At 44.1% G+C, this 25,319-nt stretch overlaps 1 protein-coding gene across 1 annotated transcript in view; it reads left to right on the top strand.

Annotated features, from left to right (window-relative positions):
* The window catches only part of LOC126484821 (uncharacterized), an 854,899-nt gene that overhangs the window by 314,648 nt on the left and 514,932 nt on the right, over positions 1-25,319 (top strand). The window contains exon 3 of the mRNA XM_050108417.1: positions 7,492-7,529. Within this exon, the coding sequence (XP_049964374.1) occupies positions 7,492-7,529 (38 nt within the window). The remainder of the gene's footprint in view (positions 1-7,491; positions 7,530-25,319) is intronic.

Raw genomic sequence — 25,319 nt, 5'->3', positions numbered from 1 at the left:
GCGTACGTCATCAGGGGTCGGATAAGTGTCATGTACATGGACCTCGACACCCTTCTGTTCAGTGTGCTACGCCTGTTGAGCATAGGATAGAGCTGTTTGAGCCTCGCGCTAGCTCGGTTGGTCATGTGTTGTATGTGGTCCCCCCAGAGTAATTTCCGGTCCAGCCAGACACCGAGGTATTTGACTTTCTCGCGGAAACGTATTGGACGTGCATGTAGAGTTATTGGTCTGCAGTAGCGGTGTTTGCGCAGTTGCTTCGGTCTTCTAGTGAACAGAACGACTTCGCACTTGTCGACGTTTACTCTAACACGCCATTTCTCCAACCAAGGCTCGGCCACTCTGAGTGCAGTATGTAGGCGTGACGTAATGTTTGATGGTTTCCAATCTTGCGCAAGGATGGCTGTGTCATCCGCGTAGATTGCCATCATTGTGTTGTGTGTGGTTGGGAGATGGTTTATGTAGGGGTTAAACAGTAGGGGTCCTAGGATGCTTCCCTGGGGTACTCCCGCGTGTATACCGAGTCGTGTTGATTGTTTTCCCTGCACGTCAGTGTTGAAACTCCTGTCTGTGAGGTATGAGTGTATTAGACGCAGCAGCCCGTCGGGGAATCCCGCGTCGCTGAGATTGCGGATGAGGCCGTTGTGCCATAGACGGTCGAAAGCCTTTTCGATGTCCAGGAACACTGCCCCTGTAGCTTTGTTTATGTTGAAGCCATGTGTTATATGTTCAACGACCCGTAGGAGTTGTTGTGTTGTGGAGTGGTGAATTGCTCCGGTCTCAGGATGTCATTTGTTACGCAGTGCCTAGTGATGCGTTTGAAAATCACCTTTTCAACAATCTTACTGAGCGAGCTCAGAAGGCGGTTGGGTCGGTAATTTTGTGGGAGGCTGTGGTCTTTCCCCGGCTTCCTGAACATCAGGACCGTCTTCCAAAAGGCGGGGAAGTGTGGGTGTTTTAGTATGGCATTCGTTATGTGTGTTAGGTACTCAGTTGCTTTATCCGTGAACTCCTGGAGGACACGGTTTTGAATGCCATCATGACCAGGGGCTTTCCTAGCAGCGGAATGCATTATAGCCCAGGAGACTTCGGCTGTGCTAGCATGTCGAATGTCGTCGCGCGATGGTTGGGCTAGAATGCGTGTAACCTCTTGGTCAGTAGCAAGTGTGAACACTGGATCTGATGGTACCAGGTTCGGTGTGAATGACGCTGCGAGTGTTCGAGCCATTAGTTCTGCTTTCTCTTCCGCTGAGTATGCAGGTCCGTCAGGCCCTTGAAGCGTTGGGGTGTATATTTTCTCCCTGGTGAAGTGTCGGGCTAGCTGCCACACGCCAGGTCGTGCGGTGTCCAGCCCTTCGAGTTTTTGATTCCACTGTTGTGTTCTATGTGTTTGTATTTTATCGTGTATGATGCCCTGTAGTCTGTTAATGTGCCGTTTGAAGTACGGACGCCTGGTGCCCTACCATTGTCTCCTGAGGCGATTCCTCATTGAGATTAGGCCCAGGAATTCCTGGGGCAGGGCCGCACTGCGTTGTTGTGAGGTGCGATCAGGTATGGTGCCTGCCATTGCGTCCCGGACGGCGTTAGTGAGGGTTTCTACTGCCTCGTCAATTTGTGCTGTTTCGTTAATTTCGTGTATAGGTGGGGTGTGGCCATCAAGCGTTTGCTTGAACAATGTCCAATTCGCACGCCCGTAGTCCAACATCTTGCGTTGTTCCGTGTGCTGCAGTGTTTCCTCAATGTATAGTATTACAGGTTGGTGGTTTGAGGGCAGATCGTTTTGATAATCCATAGACGTTTTGCCTGTATTTAAAACAGTTGACTAGCCATAGAGATTTTTCCAGTATATAAAACAGTTGAGTAGCCATAGATATTTTCCCAGTGAGTAAAACAGAAGTAGTATGATGCCGAAACATAGAGGTGATTCGCAAGTGCGCAGTTTATTACAACTCATCCACACAGGAAGTGGGAGTACTTACCTGTTCACTCGTGCATGCACATTACGATGTTCACCTTAAGTAAGCGTTACATGGAAATAAAAATGTAAGTGAATGGAATATATAAGTGAATGAACTTCAGGATACCTGAAGTATTGAGAGAAACAACGAAATAAGTAGCCGTTATCAGAAGGACCAAAAATTATCAACGAAAGTAGTAATGCCTGTGATCAGCGGAAAGAATTTCATTGTGCATCGTGTGTTACCATCAGCGACTGCAATCATCCCATTCGGTTTATTCGTCCACTGTCTCCAGAGGACGCTTTGGATGACCTGCATGTACAACAGGGTACATTCACTGAAGCCTAGACCAACCAGCCGCCCATTCAATGTCTTACGCATGCGCTTGACTGTCCCACCTACCCCAACCCTTCTTCAGCGCCCGGGGTCAACTGGTGACTGTTCTCTATAAAAACGGGCAGTGCTTTCGCGAAGAACAGTTCGTCTTCGTCTTTCTTCTATGCATTCCGTTAGTCATAGTAACCAAAATGCCAACAGCCGACGTAGTTACAAGCAGGAGCATTGAGCAGTGTCCGAGACAGTGAGACACTACGGCAACCAGGCGCATCACAAATAACAAGTTCTGCGGACGTCAGTGGTTCCTGGAACTTTTATTAGAGATACGGTGATGATGGCCGCTGAAAGCGCGATCGCGCTATGTTCAAGAGGGGCCAGGAGATTGTGGAATTGTATCAACGAAACCGATTCCAATCAGATACAACTAATGCACACACCTAAATTTGTTATTGTTGCTACACATAAATAAAACATCCGCTTTCCCATGATGGACGTACGGAAAAACGGGACATTGTTTGGCGTCAGGGTAACCGAGGCTCGTTTCGAAGGGCGGGATATGCAGCAAGATTTCATAATACCTTTTGAGTGCTTTCTTGAGTCAGCTTGCAGCACAGACTGTGGGTGCACATTGCCACGGCAACCGCGATAATCGAGTACATCTTCTCGCGACATGATGGTATTGCTACCGCGACTAAACTTTGCACGTCTGACTCCAAGATGATAGAGGTATGAAAATGTTGTAAGTTAAGATGGCGGCAGACGTCTAAACGAACCTTCACGCTCTATCAGCTCAAAGAAGACGAGACGAGAGACTGCGTCAGAGTGGGCTGGAGAGTGTACTTCTCCTATTTTTGTAACATATGTGGCGTGCCTCCGCTGTTAGAAACATAGTCCGCACAGACAACCTACAAGTGAGGCTGCGATGATCTCTTGCTCTGTTTGTTTGATGTGCGGGCGGAGGTGTCCTATAAGCTCTGTGGTTGGCTAATCTATTGGGTGGCATCGCGATGGGACTCAGAGGAAACATACTTCGCTGTGACAATGTGACCTCAAAGTAAATTTAAACCAAACAGCTTCTCTTGTCTTTTAATGGTCCAGCTTGGGATTTTTAATAACATACTCTGCGGGTATTAGAGACCTATTCTGACCATATCATCCGATCGCCCTATACTTTAGAAACACATCGGCGGGTCCAGAATCTCGAACAAAATTCATTTAACGGGGAAAATTTGCATATAAAATTTTTCAACTCCCTTAATACGCCGGAAATTGACCCGTGATTGCGATCATTGGACTCGTAATTTCCCCCTCTGACTGAATTTGCTATTGGATTTTAAATTAACTGATTAAATCTGTACTGTCTCTTTCTATCGAGTGGACGTAACGACTGCTAGGACCTCCACACATATGTGGGATGTGCTCTGCAAAAGTGTATGGTTTATAAATTGTCCAGAAAAAAGACTTCAGATAACATTTAAATATGCTATACTACATGTCGGATATTCTATATTACTGGAAAATAATCAATAGTATACATCTAATGCATTTCTGAGCCACTGATACCTGCAGTTTTCGTTGTAGTATTGTAATTACAAACATTATTATTCTTCTAAATCGTATTTGATTATTTGTGGGCAATAAACACTTTCTGTATGATCATTTACCCCAAAAATTATGCCATGCGACAGTAACTGGTTGATATATGTGAAATATATGAAAGAGCTGTTTGTTTGCGTATGAATCTATCACGTGAAGTTGAAGTTCGCATTTCTTCCTGTTCGAACGTTCATCAACATATACACCCAAACATTTGATGTAGGCCTATTCTACAGTATTGGTCAGTAGCTGAGCACGTGATCCTGAGCAGCATGGTCCAGCGCTAAGACGTAGACTTGAACTGGGAAGGGTGACGGTTCAGATCCTCGTTCGGTCACCCACATTTAGGTTTTCTGTGGACTCCCTAAATCGCCTAAGGCAAACGCTGGGATGGTTCCTCTGATAAGACCAGGGTTGATTTCCTTCCCCAAGTCTCTTCTGACCTCATAGTCGCCGGGACATGAGTCTTGATTTTCCTTCATTCGTTTGGCTAATGTGCTACTTAAATGTTATGTGCTGCATTAGGTGTTGTTCTGTTTGTAGCTCACAACTGAACATATTTTTATTATGGTTTTAAAAAGTGAAGAGTGTCCATTTAGTGATGCTCACTTAAAAAATCACGGGAAAGACATTACTGACAGGAACAGTGTATCATCTTGGATCGTCGGCATGATTTCGCGATACTTCTAATCATGCTATTGGATGCCAAGATAGTTGACTGGTCAACCAATGCTTACTTCCTTCATAGACTCCTGGAGATATTCTGTTCTAGTTGTTTTATTTCCACATTTAAGTTTAGGGTACAAAAGGACTATTCCGCCCACGGGGCTAATCCACCTAAAGTAGGAAATGTCGGAACAGTGCACTAGTTCCTCACAGAGTGAAGGCCGTTTTGCCTGCAGTGTGCGCCAGTATCTCTGTGTCGCCGCATGTGCTTCTGGTAAGGCTGTTTTCTGTTACAATATTAACAAGACAGATGAACAAACTTTAGAGGTAAGCGTATTGTGATGGGTTATTGCCGAAGTTAAAAAATACAGTCTAACAAATTAAGATGTACCATACACAATAATGTGAAATTTTAAACTCTTTATGTTACTTGTATAACGCTACAGGCTTTGCAGTATGTGTATCTTCAAACATTGCTGGGGTTTTCCACAAAGGTCTGATGTGGCCCTTCTTTCGAAATGTCTGCACATGGGGCTGTTCGCCCTGTACACGTGGGGCTATTTCCGCTCTGTCAAATTATTAGATTAATCGAGGTTTAATGCTAAATTCTGGAGAACATTTTTGTTGATTCCTTTTCAGACGGTCCGTACATACAAAAGGAAAAAGTCAAGTGCTTCATGGCCTGAGGAAGGTATGAGACAAGCAGTAAAAAGTGTTATAGATGGAGACGTGAGTATGACAGGAGCTGCTGCGTTGTTCAAAATTCCTTATTCGACATTTAAAGACCGGGTAACTATTTCAAAACGTGATGCGACACTGAGACAAAAAAAAAAAAAAACTCATAGACTAGCTGGTCATCCGACTATATTCAGCCCAGAAGAAGAGGATGATTCAAGTTCTGCGTTGAAAGACTTAGCTTCAAGTGGTTTCTTGCTGCACTCCTGAACAAATTCTAAGTGCAGCATTCACGTATGCAACGACTGATAACATCAAGCTTCCCTGAGCCATGGAGCATATGATTGCAGGTGTTGACTTGCTTACTGGATTTATGAAAAAGGGTAGTGACTTATCACTCCGAAAACCACAAGGCCTGTCAAAAGCTAGAGCGAAGGAGATGAATAAGCCGGCTGTGACCGCATTTTTCGACGTGTATCGGAATTTGCATGAGCAGATTGGAGTTTGTGGGAAGCCTCATCTCATCTTCAGTATTGACCAGACGGATTTCTCCCTTAATAATTCTCCACCTAAAACAGTGACAACAAAAGTTACCAGAGGCGTAGTGAAGATAACAAACGAGGAGAGCGGAAAAGCGTCGCTATTATAGCTTGCTGTAGTGCTAGTGGCGTTTTTATTCCTCCCTTAGCTATCTTCAAAGGTGTTCTATTTAGAGAGGTGTACAAACATCCCCTACCAGTGGGTTCAGAAGGCGCCGTGTCTGATTCTGAGTATGTGAACAAACATTCTATATCAGGAGGTGCAACCAACAAGTTTAACTTCGGAGGAGAGCTTAGAATACAGCTGCCACCGTTGAAAATTGTGTTAAGGATTCGTTTGATTGTTTCATCTTACATAGACCTACTTTGTGCGATCATGGAAGTGTTTTTGAACGCTGTCACTGATTGTAGTCAGGTATCTTCACTAATACACTCGCATTGTTTCTGGGACTGGTTTGACAGTGAGATGACAAAAGTCGTGGGGTAGCGATAAATACGTATGAGATGGCTATAGTATCGCGTACACAAGTTATAAAAGGGCAATGCATTGGCAGAGCTATCATTTGTACTCAGGTAATTTATGTCGAAAGATTTGCGACGACATTACGGCCGCACTATGGTAATTAACAGACTTCGAACAAAGAAAAGTAGGCGGGGCTAGACGAATGAGGGAATTTAAGATTTCGAGATCCACAATGTCAAGAGTGTGGCGAGAATACCAAATTTCAGATATTGCATCTCACCAAGCACGACCCAGTATCCAACTGCCTTCACTTAACGACCGAGAGCAGCGACGTGTCGGTGTACTTCTCAGTGCTGACAGACCTGCAAAAGTGAGTGAAATAAGCGCAGAAATCATGTGGGACGTAAGACAAACGTATCCGATAGGACAGTGCGGAGAAATTTGGCGTTAATGGGTTATGGCAGCAAACGACCGACGCGAATATCTTTGCTAACAGCATGGCACCGCCTGCTACGCCACTCCTGGACTCGTGACCATAGCGGCTGGACCCTAGACGATTGGAAAACCGTCTGGCCAGTTGAGTCCCGATTTCAGTTGGTAATAGCTGATGGTAGGGTTCAAGACCCCACGAAGTTATGAATTCAAGTTGTCAACAAGGCGTTGTGCAAACTAGCAGTGGCTCCGTAAAGGTGTGGGCTATGTTTACATGAAATAGACTGAGTCCTCTGGTCCAATTGAACCGATAATTGAGTGAAATGATTACTTTCGGCTACCTGGAGACCATTTCCAATCATTCATGGACTCATGTCAAAACCACTATCTGTTAAATGAGGAGCTTCATATTTGTGTTTAAGATACCCTACACGTCAGTATATTACACAAAACGAAAGATCAACACGAAATCGATCGCATGCTCAAAATAAGTTTGCATGTTATTTTATGTAGAGTCAGTCGTTGGGTGCGTCAATGTTTTCTGTTTCCTATGTAGCCAGGTTTCTTATGTATTTTTATGGAGGCAAGCGTCATCTGCTTTTGCAGTTTGGAACGAACCCAAAGACGTTTATTTCGCTGGGAACCGCAGTCGAAGGAGTGTTCTACAGGCCGTCGTAGCTCGTTGTCCGTTAAGTTAAGTCTTAACAAAAAAGACCTCTTACAGAGGGGCTATGTTGCCCTATTTTCACAATTAAATGTTAACAATTGTAAAATTAATTTGTAAGTCAAACTATTTATGTTGCTAATTATAATTTTGTGTTTGTTACAGGCAGCGTTGTGCTGTGGGATGTAAACCAGGATATGAAGGTGAGTGTACTGCTCTACATCAATATATAGATTCCAAGTAATTATATAACGCATGATGCACAATACTTCGTAGCAATATTCGTAATTTTCTGGCCTTTTCCATTAACGTGTGGTGAGAAGGAAAAATGACTGACCATATGCCTCAGAGTGCAGCCCTGTCTTCCTAACGTCTTTCTCATGATCCCTACGTGACATATACGAGATGGAATTGTTCATAGCCTTTCTCGAATAGCTAATATATAAATATGCTTAACAGCGTGTCATGGGGTCAATGTCGCTTTCTTCAAAAGATTCCCATTTAAGACCTATGTATATGCCCAATACACTTTCAATACGACAATACCAGCACGTTTCTGGATTATTACGACGTTTGCCGTCGTGTCGAAAACGGGAAAGGTATTCTAAAAATGGTAAAACGCCCTGTGCTCGGTTCCTTTGGAATTACATTTCTTCAGAACCCTACAAACAAATCTACGTCTTTCATTCGCCTACTTTACTAAGCTATTTTAAAGTTCGAACCTGTTTCGTAGCACCTTGTAGTGATGCGCACGAGATATTTACTGCTATACTTTTGAACGGATACTGCCATTCTTTATAATGGCTCATAACTTGCATTTCTCCACATTTAAAGAAAGATGTTTGGCCGATCTATCGATTCCACGGTCACTGGTATTTCAGGCTGAGACGGATGGATGAAAGGGCCGTGATGGGTCAAATGATGTGTCAGACCGACCACATAATAAAAGAAATCATACTTGCTTGTTCAGGGAGCGGTAGAAAATCTCGAACATGACAACAATTTTAACCATGAGGTGCAAAGCTTCAGTATAAAGTGATCTTGGATTCTCATGCCTTCCGTGAACGGCCGTTGCAGGCATCAAGGGGAGGAGCAAAGCGATAATGAACACGTCCAAATGGTTCAAATGGCTCTGAGCACTTAACATCTGAGGTCTTTAGTCCCCTAGAACTTAGAACTACTTAAACCTAACTAATCTAAGGACATCACACACATCCATGCCGGGGCGGGATTTGAACCTGCGGCCGTAGCGGTCGTGCGGTTCCAGACTGAAGCGCCTAGAACCGGTCGGCCACAAAGGCCGGCGATAATGAACAGCGTTCTGCCCTCAGACATTGACGCCACAGGTACACGCACTGATAAGCCAGAACCTTATGACCACTGCTCACCAGGACGGTGGATGCCGCCTGGCGGTGCCGTGGGAACGTGAGGCAGTAACAAAAGTATGTAAGCAGAGCACACAGGTACAGGGGATTACCGTAACGAAGACATGACTGCAAAAGCGGAAATCCAGTGAAATAAGCACTTTTACAATGTTGTTGCTGTTTTTGTGGTCTTCAGTCCAGAGACTGGTTTGATGCAGCTCTCCATGCTACTCTATCCTGTGCAAGCTGCATCATCTCCCAGTACCTACTGAAACCTACATCCTTCTGAATCTGTTTAGTGTATTCATCTCTTGGTCTCCCTCTACGATTTTTACCCTCCACGCTGCCTTTCAATACTAAATTGGTGATCCCTTGATGCCTCAGAATATGTCCTACCAACCGATCCCTTCTTCTAGTCAAGTTGTGCCACAAACTCCAATTCTCCCCAATCCCATTCTATACCTCCTCATTAGTTATGTGATCTACCCATCTAATCTTCAGCATTCTTCTGTAGCACCACATTTCGAAAGCTTCTATTCTCTTCTTGTCTAAACTATTTATTGTCCACGTTTCACTTCCATACATGGCTACACTCCATACAAATACTTTCAGAAGCGACGTCCTGACACTTAAATCTATACTCGATGTTAACAAATTTCCCTTCCTCAGAAACGCTTTCCTTGCCATTGCCAGTCTACATTTTACATCCTCACTACTTCGACCATCAGCAGCTATTTTGCTCCCCAAATAGCAAAACTCCTTTACTACTTTAAGTGTCTCATTTCCTAATCTAATTCCCTCAGCATCACCCGACTTAATTCGACTACATTCCATTATCCTCGTTTTGCTTTTGTTGGTGTTCATCTTATATCCTCCATTCAAGACACTGTCCATTCCGTTCAACTGCTCTTCCAAGTCCTTTGCTGTCTCTGACAGAATTACAATGTCATCGGCGAACCCAAAATGTTTACTTCTTCTTCATGGATTTTAATACCTACTCCGAATTTTCCATTTGTTTCCTTTACTGCTTGCTCAATATACAGATTGAATAACATCGGGGATAGGCTACAACCCTGTCTCACTCCCTTCCCAACCACTGCTTCTCTTTCATGTCCCTCGACTCTTATAACTGCCATCTGGTTTCTGGACAAATTGTAAATAACCTTTCGCTCTCTGTATTTTACCCCTGCCACCTTTAGAATTCGAAAGAGAGTATTCCAGTCAACATTGTCAAAAGCTTTCTCTAAGTCTACAAACAATAGGAACGTAGGTTTGCCTATTTTTAATCAATTTTCTAAGATACGTCGTTGGTTCAGTATTGCCTCACGTGTTCCAACATTTATACGGAAACCAAACTGATCTTCTCCGAGGTCGGCTTCTACCAGTTTTTCCATTCGTCTGCAAAGAATTCGCGTTAGTATTTTGCAGCTGTGACTTATTAAACTGATAGTTCGGTAATTTTCATATCTGTCAACACCTGCTTTCTTTGGGATTGGAATTATTATATTCTTCTTGAAGTCTGACGGCATTTCGCCGGTCTCATACATCTTGCTCACCAGGTGATAGAGTTTTGTCAGGACTGACTCTCCCAAGGCTGTCAGTAGTTCTAATGGAATGTTGTCTACTCCCGGGGCCTTGTTTCGACCTCTTTGAGTGCTCTGTAAAACTCTTCACGCAGTATCTTATCTCCCATTTCATCAACATTTACATCCTCTTCCATTTCTATAATATTGTCCTCAAGTACATCGCCCTTGTATAGACTCTCTATATACTTCTTCCACCTTTCTGCTTTCCCTTCTTTGCTTAGAACTGGGTTTCCATCTGAGCTCTTGATAATCATACAAGTGGTTCGCTTTTCTCCAAAGGTCTCTTTAATTTTCCTGTAGGCAGTATCTATCTTACCCCTAGTGAGATAAGCCTCTACATCCTTACATTTGTACTCTAGCCATCCTTTTACAATGAGTAGCTTATTATTACCCAGAGCCTGTAAAAGTGTATCTCGAAGACTACGAAACTGGTCGAATGTACACGTACTACCGTATCGAGCATTTATCGAAAGAGATAGGACAGTGAAACTACCACTACGCGCTGAATGGATTGTCGACTCCTCACAGAAGCATGCCTGGTCGGTAACGTAGGGCAGATGGTGATCTGTGACATCTCTGCTGAGAGAACTCAGTGCTGGTGCACACACATTTGTTTCGGAGCACACTTTCATCGTACGTAGTTGAACATGGAGCTTCGCAGCAAACCACCTCTGTGTGTTCACATGTTGACCCAACGACATCGCAATTACGATTGCCTATCCGCTGCAGATCTTCCTGCACCTCACAAAAATCTTCGTTACTCAAACTACGCCGGCCGAAGTGGCCGCGCGGTTCTGGCGCTGCAGTCTGGAACCGCGAGACCGCTACGGTCGCAGGTTCGAATCCTGTCTCGGGCATGGATGCGTGTGATGTCCTTAGGTTAATTAGGTTTAACTAATTCTAAGTTCTAGGGGACTAATGACCTCAGCAGTTGAGTCCCATAGTGCTCAGAGCCATTTTTTGAATTCAAACTACTGCAATACAGAGAGCGCCAATACTACCAGCTAAATAAAAGATTCCAACTACGGAAGGCACTTACTACTGATAGGCATAGTTAGCAAATGAAAGATTTTGATAGAGAACAAACAATGTATTTACCTTAATAATGTTGAAAAGTCATCATATATATATCAGTTCACGATATCTAGTCTTACAAATTTCCTCTTTCTGACGGCCACACGTCAATGTCGTCCGCTCTCAAAACTCTGGCATCTCTGGCCCCACATCCACCATTGCTGGCGACTCACCTTCAACTGCGCAACGCTACGCGCTGATGACCTCAGATGTTAAGTCCCATAGTGCTTAGAGCCAAGTGAACCATTTGAATCTTTTTCATAGCTGGGCCGTGAACTCACGACAGGGAGAAAGTGGCAAACGGGCTTTGGGCGGAAGGATGCCCAAGCGTTGGATCTCGGTCGCTCCTGGCGTAGGACAATGTGGCGGGACGCAGTTACAGTGGTAAAAATGCATTGTTCCTGCCAGGTCAGCCTGCGGACAGCATAGAACGTCAGCTGGTGAACGACAGAAACACTCCGATGGCGTGATGCTATTCTCGGCTTGCAGGAGTACACCACTGTCGCTGCCTTTACTGCGTGGCTGGTGACTCTCCCAGCCAACGCTGAGAGAGCACAAACTATTTTTTTTCCTTTTTTTTCCTCACAGTAGCGAGATCGCGCTGGCGGGAAGAACACGCCTTGCCATTGGTAGGAGTGTTGTGATGTCCGCCCGGAGTTCCACTTCCTGATCAGGGATGGGCGCTAAAGAAGTGGATTGGGAGAGAAGTTTTTATGGAACCGATGGAGGAAGCAGGAGAGACTTTATAAAATTAGAGTATTTCACAGTGTTGGCGGCAAAGCGGGATTCAAATGGTTCAAATGGCTCTGAGCACTATAGGACTTAACTTCTGAGTTCATCAGTCCCCTAGAACTTAGAACTACTTAAACCTAACTAACCTAAGGACATCACACACATTCATGCCCGAGGCAGGATTCGAACTTGCGACGTAGCGGTCGCGCGGTTCCAGACTGTAGCGCCTAGAACCGCTCGACCACTCGGGCCGGCGCGGGAGATTCCTTAGAACGTTTAAGGCCCGTGAAAAAGTGCTTTGAAAAACTGGCATTCGAGCGGGCGAGTAAGTAAGAAATACCGAGACGCAGGATCAGGATATCTAAGCAACATTTGGTTGGAGTCGGAGGACGTCAGCAGAGCGCACACACGACCAGCAGTGATGGTGGGCCACCCCAAGTTATTTATTCAAGATAAAGATATTCACAAATTGAGAAAGCCAGTAACACATTGATCCACCTCTGACCCTTATGCAAGCAGTTATCTGGCTTGGCATTGATTGACAGAGTTTTTGGATGTCCTGCTGAGGGATATCGTGCCAGAATCTGTCCAACTGGGACATTAGATCGTCAAAATTCCAAGCTAGTTGGAGGGCCCTGCCCATAATGCTCCAGAGAGATCGGCGTGACCTTACTGGCCAAGGGAGGGCTCAGAAATCACGAAAACAAGGAAACTCTCGCCGCATGTGGGCGAGCATTATCTAGCTCAAATGTAAGCCCAAGTTGGTTTGCCATGAAGGGCAACAAAGCGGGACGTATAATATCGTCGACGTACCGCTGTGCTGTAAGAGTGCCATAAATGACCACCAAAAGGATCCTTCTATGAAATGAAGTCGCACCTCAGACTTTCCTGGTTGTGGGGCGCCGTGGCGGATGACAGTCGGATTGGTGTCTCACCGCTGTCCAGGACGTCTCCAGACACGTCTTCGGCCTGGAATTTTATCGACTGGAGTACAGTTGTCCTCAGTGACGTGCCTCGCTTCGAACTGAGCCCCCATTGCTCCTTTGTGCAGTGCCGTTTTTTTGCTTGGTTATAGAGTGTATTATTTCACTGATTGTGAATAATAAATGTCCAATCCTTGAAATCTTCACTGTTGTTTATGAAATACATTTTTGATACTGTATTCTGCGTCTTTGCTTTCATAGCTAGTAAATCCCATCTCATAATAAAGAGTTACTGACAATTTCAAGAGCCCTCATTGGGGATACAGTGCTTAGCATCCCTTACATGAGATCGTGTTGTCCAAAATCCGTTGCGCAATATATTAATCAGCACTGCACCCTGAGGAGAAATCTGCTACTGGAATTAGATCAGTCACATCAGATAGTAGAAGCACAGCAAAAAGGGGGAGGTCCTGCACCTGTACCAAGCATCAAGATCCTATGCAGGACTTCTTGCTTTTCACTACAGCTCTCTAGCTTTGCTACTTTTCTGTCTAAAGCAGCATCAGCCGCGAGGTACCTCACAGAACTTCCGTTATACACTAGGACGTTTATATATATGCTGTCAAAAGTTTTGGTCTTGTACACTGCTGGCCATTAAAATTGCTACACCACGAAGATGACGTGCTACAGACGCGAAATTTAACCGACAGGAAGAAGATGCTGTGATATGCAAGTGATTAGCTTTTTAGAGTATTCACACAAGGTTGGCACCGCTGGCGACACCTACAACGTCCTGACATGAGGAAAGTATCCAACCGATTTCTCATACACAAACAGCAGTTGACCGGCGTTGCCTGGTGAAACGTTGTTGTGATGCGTACCATCACGTTTCTGACTTTGATAAAGGTCGGATTGCAGCCTATCGCGATTGCGGTTTATCGTATCGCGACATTGCTGCGCGCGTTGGTCGAGATCCAATGACTGTTAGCAGAATATGGAATCGGTGGGTTCAGGACGATAATACGGAACGCCGTGCTGGATCCCAACGGCCTCGTATCACTATCAGTCGAGATGACAGGCATCTTTTCTGCATGGCTGTAACGGATCGTGCAGCCACGTCTCGATCCCTGAGTCAACAGATGGGGACGTTTGCAAGACGACAACCACCTGCACGAACAGTTCGACGACGTTTGCAGCAGCATGGACTATCAGCTCGGAGACCATGGCTGCAGTTACCCTTGACGCTGCATCACAGACAGGAGCGCCTGCGATGGTGTACTCAACGACGAACCTGGGTGCACGAATGGCAAAACGCCATTTTTTCGGATGAATCCAGGTTCTGTTTACAGCATCATGGTGGTCGCATCCGTGTTTGGCGACATGGCGGTGAACGCACATTGGAAGCGTGTTTTCGTCATCGCCATACTGGCGTGTCATCCGGCATGATGATATGGGGTGCCATTGGTTACACGTCTCGGTCACCTCTTGTTCGCATTGACGGCACTTTGAACAGTGGACGTTACATTTCAGACGTGTTACGACCCGTGGCTCTACCCATCATTCGATCCCTGCGAATCCCCACATTTCAGCAGGATAACGCACGACCGCATGTTGCAGGTCCTGTACGGGCCTTTCTGGATACAGAAAATGTTCGATTGCTGCCCTGGCCAGCACATTCTCCAGATCTCTCGTTGTTGTTGTTGCTGTGGTCTTCAGTCCTGAGACTGGTTTGATGCAGCTCTCCATGCTACTCTATCCCGTGCAAGCTTCTTCATCTCCCAGTACCTACTGCAACCTACATCCTTCTGAATCTGCTTAGTGTATTGATCTCTTGGTCTCCCTCTACGATTTTTACCCTCCACGCTGCCCTCCAATGCTAAATTTGTGATCCCTTGATGCCTCAAAACATGTCCTACCAACCGATCCCTTCTTCTAGTCAAGTTGTGCCACAAACTTCTCTACTCCCTAATCCTATTCAATACCTCCTCATTACTTACGTGATCTACCCACCTTATCTTCAGCATTCTTCTGTAGCACCACATTTCGAAAGCTTCTATTCTCTTCTTGTCCAAACTGGTTATCGTCCATGTTTCACTTCCATACATGGCTACACTCCATACAAATACTTTCAGAAACGACTTCCTGACACTTAAATCTATACTCGATGTTAACAAATTTCTCTTCTTCAGAAACGATTTCCTTGCCATTGCCAGTCTACATTTTATATCCTCTCTACTTCGACCATCATCAGTTATTTTACTCCCTAAATAGCAAAACTCCTTTACTACTTTAAGTTTCTCATTTCCTAATCTAATCCCCTCAGCATCACCCGATTTAATTTGACCACATTCCATTATCCTCGTTTTGCTTTTGTTGATGTTCATCTTATATCCTCCTTTCAAGACACTGTCCATTCCGTTCAACTGCTCTTCCAAGTCCTGTCTCTGACAGAATTACAATGTCATCGGCGAACCTCAAAGTTTTTACTTCTTCTCATGAATTTTAATACCTACTCCGAATTTTTCATTTGTTTCCTTTACTGCTTGCTCAATATACAGATTGAATAACATCGGGGAGAGGCTACAACCCTGTCTCACTCCCTTCCCAACCACTGCTTCCCTTTCATGCCCCTCGACTCTTATAACTGCCATCTGGTTTCTGTACAAGTTGTAAATAGCCTTTCGCTCCCTGTATTTTACCCCTGCCACCTTCAGAATTTGAAAGAGAGTATTCCAGTTAACATTGTCAAAAGCTTTCTCTAAGTCTACATATGCTAGAAACGTAGGTTTGCCTGTTCTTAATCTTTCTTCTAAGATAAGTCGTAAGGTTAGTATTGCCTCACGTGTTCCAACATTTCTACGGAAACCAAACTGATCTTCCCCGAGGTCCGCTTCTACCAGTTTTTCCATTCGTCTGTAAAGAATTCGCGTTAGTATTTTGCAGCTGTGACCTATTAAACTGATAGTTTGGTAATTTTCACATCTGTCAACACCTGCTTTCTTTGGGATTGGAATTATTATGTTCTTCTTGAAGTCTGTGGGTATTTCGCCTGTATCATACATCTTGCTCACCAGATGGTAGAGTTTTGTCATGACTGGCTCTCCCAAGGCCATCAGTAGTTCTAATGGAATGTTGTCTACTCCTGAGGCCTTGTTTCGACTCAGGTCTTTCAGTGCTGTGTCAAACTCTTCACGCAGTATCTTATCTCCCATTTCATCTTCATCTACATCCTCTTCCATTTCCATAATATTGTCCTCAAGTACATCGCCCTTGTATAAACCCTCTATATACTCCTTCCACCTTTCTGCTTTCCCTTCTTTGCTTAGAACTGGGTTTCCACCTGGGCTCTTGATATTCATACAAGTGGCTCTCCTTTCTCCAAAGGTCTCTCTAATTTTCCTGTAGGCAGTAGCTATCTTACCCCTAGTGAGACAAGCCTCTACATCCTTACATTTGACCTCTAGCCATCCCTGCTTAGCCATTTTGCACTTCGTGTCGATCTCATTTTTGAGACGTTTGTATTCCTTTTTGCCTGCTTCATATACTGCATTTTTTTATTTTCTCCTTTCATCAATTAAATTCAATATTTCTTCTGTTACCCACGGATTTGTATTAGCCCTCGTCTTTTTACCTACTTGATCCTCTGCTGCCTTCACTACTTCATCCCTCAGAGCTCCCCATTCTTCTTCTACTGTATTTCTTTCCCCCATTCCTGTCAATTGTTCCCTTATGCTCTCACTGAAACTCTGTACAACCTCTGGTTCTTTCAGTTTATCCAGGTCCCATCTCCTTAAATTCCCACCTTTTTGCGGTTTCTTCAGTTTCAATCTGCAGTTCATAACCAATAGATTGTGGTCAGAATCCACATCTGTCCCTGGAAATGTCTTACAATTTAAAACCTGGTTCCAAAATCTCTGTCTTACCATTACGTAATCTATCTGATACCTTTTAGTATCTCCAGGATTCTTCCAGGTAAACAACCTTCTTTCATGATTCTTGAACCAAGTGTTTTTGCTATGATTAAGTTATGCTCTGTGCAAAATTCTACAAGGCGGCTTCCTCTTTCATTTCTTCCCCCCAATCCATATTCACCTACTATGTTTCCTTCTCTCCCTTTTCCTACTGACGAATTCCAGTCAATCATGACTATTAATTTTTCGTCTCCCTTCACTACCTGAATAATTTCGTTTATCTCGTCATACATTTCATCTATTTCTTCATCATCTGCAGAGCTAGTTGGCATATAAACTTGTACTACTGTAGTAGGCCACAATAATGCATTCACTAAGCTGTTTGTAGTAGCTAACCCGCACTCCTATTTTTTTATTCATTATTAAACCTACTCCTGCATTACCCCTATTTGATTTTGTATTTATAACCCAGTAATCACCTGACCAAAAGTCTTGTTCCTCGTGCCACCGAACTTCACTAATTCCCACTATATCTAACTTTAACCTATCCATTTCCCTTTTTAAATTTTCTAACCTACCTGCCCGATTAAGGGATCTGACATTCCACGCTCCGATCCGTAGAATGCCAGTTTTCTTTCTCCTGATAACGACGTCCTCTTGAGTAGTCCCCGCCCGGAGATCTGAATGGGGGACTATTTTACCTCCGGAATATTTTACCCAAGAGGACGCCATCATCATTTAATCATACAGTAAAGCTGCATGTCCTCGGGAGAAATTACGGCTGTAGTTTCCCCTTGCTTTCAGCCGTTCGCAGTACCAGCACAGCAAGGCCGTTTTAGTTAATGTTACAAGGCCAGATCAGTCAATCATCCAGACTGTTGCCCCTGCAACTACTGAAAAGGCTGCTGCCCCTCTTCAGGAACCACATGTTTGTCTGGCCTCTCAACAGATACCCCTCCGTTGTGGTTGCACCTACGGTACGGCCATCTGTATCGCTGAGGCACGCAAGCCTCCCCACCAACGGCAAGGTCCATGGTCCATGGGGGGCCAGATCTCTCATCAATTGACCAGATCTCTCACCAATTGTAAACGTCTAGCTCGTCACAATACGCCAGTCACTACTCTTGATGAACTGTGGTATCGTGTTGAAGCTGCATGGGCAGCTGTACCTGTACACGCCATCCAAGCTCTGTTTGACTCAATGCCCCAGTCCTATCAAGGCTATTATTACGGCCAGGGGTGTTTGTTCTGGGTACTGATTTCTCAGGATCTATGCACCCAAATTGCGTGAAAATGTAATCACATGTCAGTTGTAGTATAATACATCTGTCGAATGAATACCCGTTTATCATCTGCATTTCTTCTTGGTGTAGCAATTTTAATGCCCAGTACTGTAACATTGCTTATGGGATATGAAGTTGCTTTTATGTTCTAGCTTTGTGGGCAGAATTTCCTCACTGATAAGATGCCGTAGAAAAATAAGTGTAATTTTGATCAAAGAAAAGGCATTCCTTCTCTGGCAAGAGGAAAAATTGTATTGCAGCCCTCGTAAATTAGAATGTTCTACTTTCTCAATAACTGTAATAAGTTTTAATATAGAACTCAGTGGAATTTATGAGAAGATATAAGCTCTAAGCCTATTGCCATTTGATTCTGAGAGCGTAAAATAAAATTGTCGATGATTTCTTAGTACGGAGCATAACAGGGCAGGCACCCTCTCTCTCCCTCCAGGGCACAGCGGAACGCATTACCGGTGACAGAGAGCTGTGGAGATTGTCGGGTCTCGAACCTGCAACCGGCTCGCAAGGGTCAGGTAGCACCTCCAGGGATGCAGGCCGGGAGCGATCAATAGCCGGCGCTTTAATTACCTTCATTTAAATGATGTTTATCTTAATTACATTCCGGCCCTGAGATAGCGTGTATAAACCCGAGTCCGGGGCTTTAGTGTTTAGTGCCGGCTGTTATTGCTTCGGCGCAAGATGGCGAGCGTGGCTGCGTGGGCAGCGCCAGGGAGCGGGGGAGGAGGGGGTGGGGGTGGGGGTACGTGGGCACCCACACGACGCTCCGCTCGCTCCACCAGTTTTACGACCGAGTGCCACACAAGTTAAGTGCCCGAATACCCACGCTTTACGTACTCTGTGTAAACTGCTTACTAGTCGCTAGTGTTTCTAAAACAGTTTTCATTTCAGCTGCATTATTTAGAATAAACTAGGGGATGCTCCAGGTGTTGATGATAAAACTCGGGAAATGTTAAGATGTGCGCCATTCATCATTCGACTCGGCTTCCTGGTAAACATCAAAATCAGTACATTAGTTCTAATAATCACTTAGAGTGCAGAAAAACTCTTTCAATTTAAGCTCGTGTCGTATTACTCAGTAAACGTTTGGTATGTTTTGGTAAGTTGCTGATACGTATTTGACACTACCAGCATGTTGATAATAAGCAACAGTGTGTCATCCAATTTTGGTATGATTTGATACATAAAGTTGAGAAATGCCAATAATCAAGCGGAAACTATAAGAAAAATCTATTCATTTAATAAAATTCAAGATGGAGTTGGCACTATGTTTCTGTGGTTGAAGAGTAAGTGACAACTTGAAACAACAAACTTTCACCCAAGTCTTTTTTGAGCACATACTTCACGTGTACTTACAATTCGAAGATTACACTATGCGTAATTTAAAGACGAAGAATAGACATTACTGTTAGTATTAATAATTACTAATAAGTTATGGAACTACTTTTTGAGAAACAGCAGTTACAGAAATAACATTAACAGAACAGAGAAAAGCGCTCAAATATTTATATTTGGTATTAATCCTAGACCTCCTTGCCGAGACCTCTAGAGAAAGACAATTCTTTGACAATAGACGTACTGTTTAAACAAATACAGTGGTTACTTCGTTGGCAGTAGTATTTATATTACCTCAAAAAGTAAACTGTACAAAATATAATACTCCTACTATCGCAGAAATCACTACAAAGATATTGGTACAAAAAGGACTCAGATGAAATGATACAAATGTTATCAGTCACTTGCCAGAGCATATTAAATGACGGCTGAGTAATGTAGTGAGATTAAAGAGTGAAATAAAAGAGATTTTTTGTGCTCCATCGGAATGATTCTTAGAACCACTGTACTGGTTTTGATATGATTCATATGAACTTCTCATTCTATAACAATTTATAACTTTCAGCAATTCTGCTGTAAAGCATTAAATAAAATGTTCTTTCAGTTCCTTTTGACGTTGATTTATGGAATTTGTTTCATTCAATAGAGCGTAATATGTACACTGCATAACACTGTTTTACACTCGCTACTTCCTTTCCTTTAAGCGTTACCCAACCCCTGTCTCAAAAATAAGAAACCTTTTTCTGCTTTCTTTTTTTGTGCAAAACTGGAGTTGAGTCTGTTTTTGATTGTTACCTTCAAATCGATATAGTGTCGGCACTGTTGCAAGCAAGTGAGAAATCGATGGTTTCTGTAGCGTAAAGTTAGTTTTAAGTAACTCTGCAACTATTGATTACAAATCCGTGAAATGAAATGAAATGTCGTGTGACGAGGGCCGCTCGTCGGGTAGACCGTTCGCCTGGTGCAACTCTCTCAACTTGACGCCACTTCGGTGACTTGGCGCGTCGATGGGGATGAAATGATGAGGGTTAGGACGACACAACACCCAGTCCCTGAGCGGAGAAAATCTCCGACTCAGCCGGGAATCGAACCCGGGCCCTTTGGATTGACAGCCTGTTGCGCTGACCACTCAGCTACCGGGGGCGGACATGTGTGCCAATAGGTCTACAAGAAACAACCCTGTTAGCTATCTCTATTGTCTCCTAGTGCAGGCAATGGCGCGTTATAGCGTCCCAAATGTCTTCCGTCGCATGCTTAGCGGAGAATTTAGCGGTCAAGAGAACAATGAGACTTCACTCTCCTGCTTCTCAAACCACTGTTAAATTTGGGTCCTGTGACATGGCTGTTATCCTGCTGGAAGTAGACGACGCCGTTTGGAAAGACTTCAAGAGTGAAGGGATGCAGGTGCTGTTAATAGTGTTCCCGTGGTCCATAGCAGTAGTGCTAAAGTGGATCAGTACCATATGTCGCATGGAAACCCAGGTGAATTTCTCCCAATGCTTAATACGGGCTTGCGTCCATGGCGTAGTAGATGTCCAGCTGCCTTTCGCCTGGATGACGGCATAACCGGATTCGGCAATCGACCTGGAATAACGAATGTTTCACCGGACCAGGCGACACGTTTCCACTGATCCACGATGCAATCTCAATGATCCTATGGCCAGTGCGACCGTTATTTGACGATGTCGTCAGGATGGGAAAAGGAAGGGATCGTCTGCTGCAGGGTCCCATGCTCAACTTTTTTTTTTTGGTCATCAGTCTACTGACTGGTTTGATGCGGCCCGCCACGAATTCCTTTCCAGTGGTAACCTCTTCATCCCAGATCAGCACTTGCAACCTATGTCCTCAATTATTTGCTTGACGTATTCCAGTCTCTGTCTTCCTCTACAGTTTTTGCCCTCTATAGCTCCCTCTAGTACCATGGAAGTCATTCCCTCATGTCTTAGCAGATGTCCTACCATCCTGTCCCTTCTCCTTCTCAGTGTTTTCCACATATTCCTTTCCTCTCCGATTCTGCGTAGAATATCCTCATTCCTTACCTTATCAGTCCACCTAATTTTCAACATTCTTCTACAGCACCACATCTCAAATGCTTCGATTCTCTTCTGTTCCGGTTTTCCCACAGTCCATGTTTCACTACCATACAATGCTGTACTCCAGACGTACATCCTCAGAAATTTCTTCCTCAAATTAAGGCCGGTATTTGATATTAGTAGACTTCTCTTCGCCAGAAATGCCTTTTTTGCCATAGCGAGTCTGCCTTTGATGTCCTCCTTGCTCCGTCCGTCATTGGTTATTTTACTGCCTAGGTAGCAGAATTCCTTAACTTCATTGACTTCGTGACCATCAATCCTGATGTTAAGTTTCTCGCTGTTCTCATTTCTACTACTTATCATTACCATCGTCTTTCTCCGATTTACTCTCAAACCATACTGTGTACTCATTAGACTGTTCATTCCGTTCAGCAGATCATTTACTTCTTCTTCACTTTCACTCAGGATAGCAATGTCATCAGCGAATCGTATCATTGATATCCTTTCACCTTGTATTTTAATTCCACTCATGAACCTTTCTTTTATTTTCATCATTGCTTCCTCGATGTACAGATTGAAGAGTAGGGGCGAAAGGCTACAGCCTTGTCTTACACCCTTCTTAATACGAGCACTTCGTTCTTGACCGTCCACTCTTATTATTCCCTCTTGGTTGTTGTACATATTGCAAGCCGGCCGCGGTGGTCTCGTGGTTCTAGGCGCGCAGTCCGGAACCGTGCGACTGTTACGGTCGCAGGTTCGAATCCTGTCTCGGGCATGGATGTGTGTGATGTACTTAGGTTGGTTAGGTTTAAGTAGTTCTAAGTTCTAGGGGACTGATGACCACAGCAGTTGAGTCCCATAGTGCTCAGAGCCATTTGAACCATTTACATATTGTATATGACCCGTCTTTCCCTATAGCTTACCCCTACTTTTTTCAGAATCTCGAACAGCTTGCACCATTTTATATTGTCGAACGCTTTTTCCAGGTCGACAAATCCTATGAAAGTGTCTTGATTTTTCTTTAGCCTTGCTTCCATTATTAGCCGTAACGTCAGAATTGCCTCTCTCGTCCCTTTACTTTTCCTAAAGCCAAACTGATCGTCACCAAGCGCATTCTCAATTTTCTTTTCCATTCTTCTGGATATTATTCTTGTAAGCAGCTTCGACGCATGAGCTGTTAAACTGATTGTGCGGTAATTCTCGCACTTGTCAGCTCTTGCCGTCTTCGGAATTGTGTGGATGATGCTTTCCGAAAGTCAGATGGTATGTCGCCAGACTCATATATTCTACACACCAACGTGAATAGTCGTTTTGTTGCCACTTCCCCCAATGATTTTAGAAATTCTCATGGAATGTTATCTATCCCTTCTGCCTTATTTGACCGTAAGTCCTCCAAAGCTCTTTTAAATTCCGATTCTAATACTGGATCCCCTATCTCTTCTAAATCGACTCCTGTTTCTTCTTCTATCACATCAGACAAATCTTCACCCTCATAGAGGCTTTCAATGTATTCTTTCCACCTATCTGCTCTCTCCTCTGCATTTAACAGTGGAATTCCCGTTGCACTCTTAATGTTACCACCGTTGCTTTTAATGTCACCAAAGGTTGTTTTGACTTTCCTGTATGCTGAGTCTGTCCTTCCGACAATCATATCTTTTTCGATGTCTTCACATTTTTCCTGCAGTCATTTCGTCTTAGCTTCCCTACACTTCCTATTTATTTCATTCCTCAGCGACTTGTATTTCTGTATTCCTGATTTTCCCGGAACATGTTTGTACTTCCTCCTTTCATCAATCAACTGAAGTATTTCTTCTGTTACCCATGGTTTCTTCGCAGCTACCTTCTTTGTACCTATGTTTTCCTTCCCAACTTCTGTGATGGCCCTTTTTAGAGATGTCCATTCCTCTTCAACTGTACTGCCTACTGCGCTATTCCTTATTGCTGTATCTATAGCGTTAGAGAACTTCAAACGTATCTCGTCATTCCTTAGTACTTCCGTATCCCACATCTTTGCGTATTGATTCTTCCTGACTAATGTCTTGAACTTCAGCCTACTCTTCATCACTACTATATTGTGATCTGAGTCTTTATCTGCTCCTGGGTACGCCTTACAGTCCAGTATCTGATTTCTGAATCTCTGTCTGACCATGATGTAATCTAATTGAAATCTTCCCGTATATCCCGGTCTTTTCCAAGTATACCTCCTCCTCTTGTGATTCTTGAACAGGGTATTCGCTATTACTAGCTGAAACTTGTTACAGAACTCAATTAGTCTTTCTCCTCTTTCATTCCTCGTCCCAAGCCCATATTCTCCTGTAACCTTTTCTTCTACTCCTTCCCCTACAACTGTATTCCAGTCGCCCATGACTATTAGATTTTCGTCCCCCTTTACATACTGCATTACCCTTTCAATGTCCTCATACACTTTCTCTATCTGTTTATCTTCAGCGTGCGACGTCGGCGTGTATACTTGAACTATCGTTGTCGGTGTTGGTCTGCTGTCGATTCTGATTAGAACAACCCGGTCACTGAACTGTTCACAGTAACACACCCTCTGCCCTACCTTCCTACTCATAACGAATCCTACACCTGTTATACCATTTTTTGCTGCTGTTGATATTACCCGATACTCATCGGACCAGAAAAATCATGTCTTCCTTCCACTTCACTGACCCCTACTATATCTAGATTGAGCCTTTGCATTTCCCTTTTCAAATTTTCTAGTTTCCCTACCACGTTCAAGCTTCTGACATTCCACGCCCCGACTCGTAGAACGCTATCCTTTCGTTGATTATTCAATCTTTTTCTCATGGTAACCTCCCTCTTGACAGTCCCCTCCCGGAGATCCGAATGGGGGACTATTCCGGAATCTTTTGCCACTGGAGAGATCATCATGACACTTCTTCAATTACAGGCCACATGTCCTGTGGATACACGTTACGTGTCTTTAATGCAGTGGTTTCCATTGCCTTCTGCATCATCATGTCGTTGGTCATTGCTGATTCTTCCGCCTTTAGGGGAAATTTCCCACCCCTAGGACAAGAGAGTGCCCTGAACCTCTATCCGTTTTGACAAGGCCGTTGGCAGAATGAGGCTGACTTCTTATGTCGGTAGTCTTTGGCCGCCAATGCTGATTATTTATCAAAATTTAGGCAGTGGCGGGGATCGAACCCGGGACCGAACATGTTTTGATTATGAATCAAAGACGCTACCCCCAGACCAGTACTAGCTGTGAACGATGTGCCCCTAAGCACCTTGCACTGTCGAACATTGTACTCGGCCCTCTTACCCGCCACGGACCACCACGTATCCTGCGTTCCTGAGCGGAAATGCATTTGAACTCCTTTTTCTACATCTGCTTCTACATCTACATCCATACTCCGCAAGTCCCCTGACGGTGTATGGCGGACGGTACCTTGAGCACCTCTATCGGTTCTCCCTTCTATTCCAGTCTCGTATTATTCATGGAAAGAAAGATTAACGGTATGCCTCTGTGTGGGCTCTAATCTCTCTCATTTTATCCTCATGTTCTCTTCGCGAATTATACATAGGAGGGAGCAATATACTGCTTGATTCCTCGGTGAAGGTGTGTTCTCGACACTTCAACAAAAGCCCGTACCGAGCTACTGAGCGTCTTTCTTGCAGACTCTTCCGCTGGAGTTTATCTGTCATCTCCGTAACGCTTTCGAGATTACTAAATGATCCTGTAACGAAGCGCGCTGCTCTCCGTTGGATCT

Source organism: Schistocerca serialis, chromosome 6, assembly GCF_023864345.2.
Source record: "Schistocerca serialis cubense isolate TAMUIC-IGC-003099 chromosome 6, iqSchSeri2.2, whole genome shotgun sequence".
In the NCBI taxonomy this organism is placed as follows: Eukaryota; Metazoa; Arthropoda; class Insecta; order Orthoptera; family Acrididae; genus Schistocerca; species Schistocerca serialis.
The sequence above is the reverse complement of the archived record's forward strand: the minus strand, read 5'-3'. Positions and strand labels throughout refer to the sequence as shown.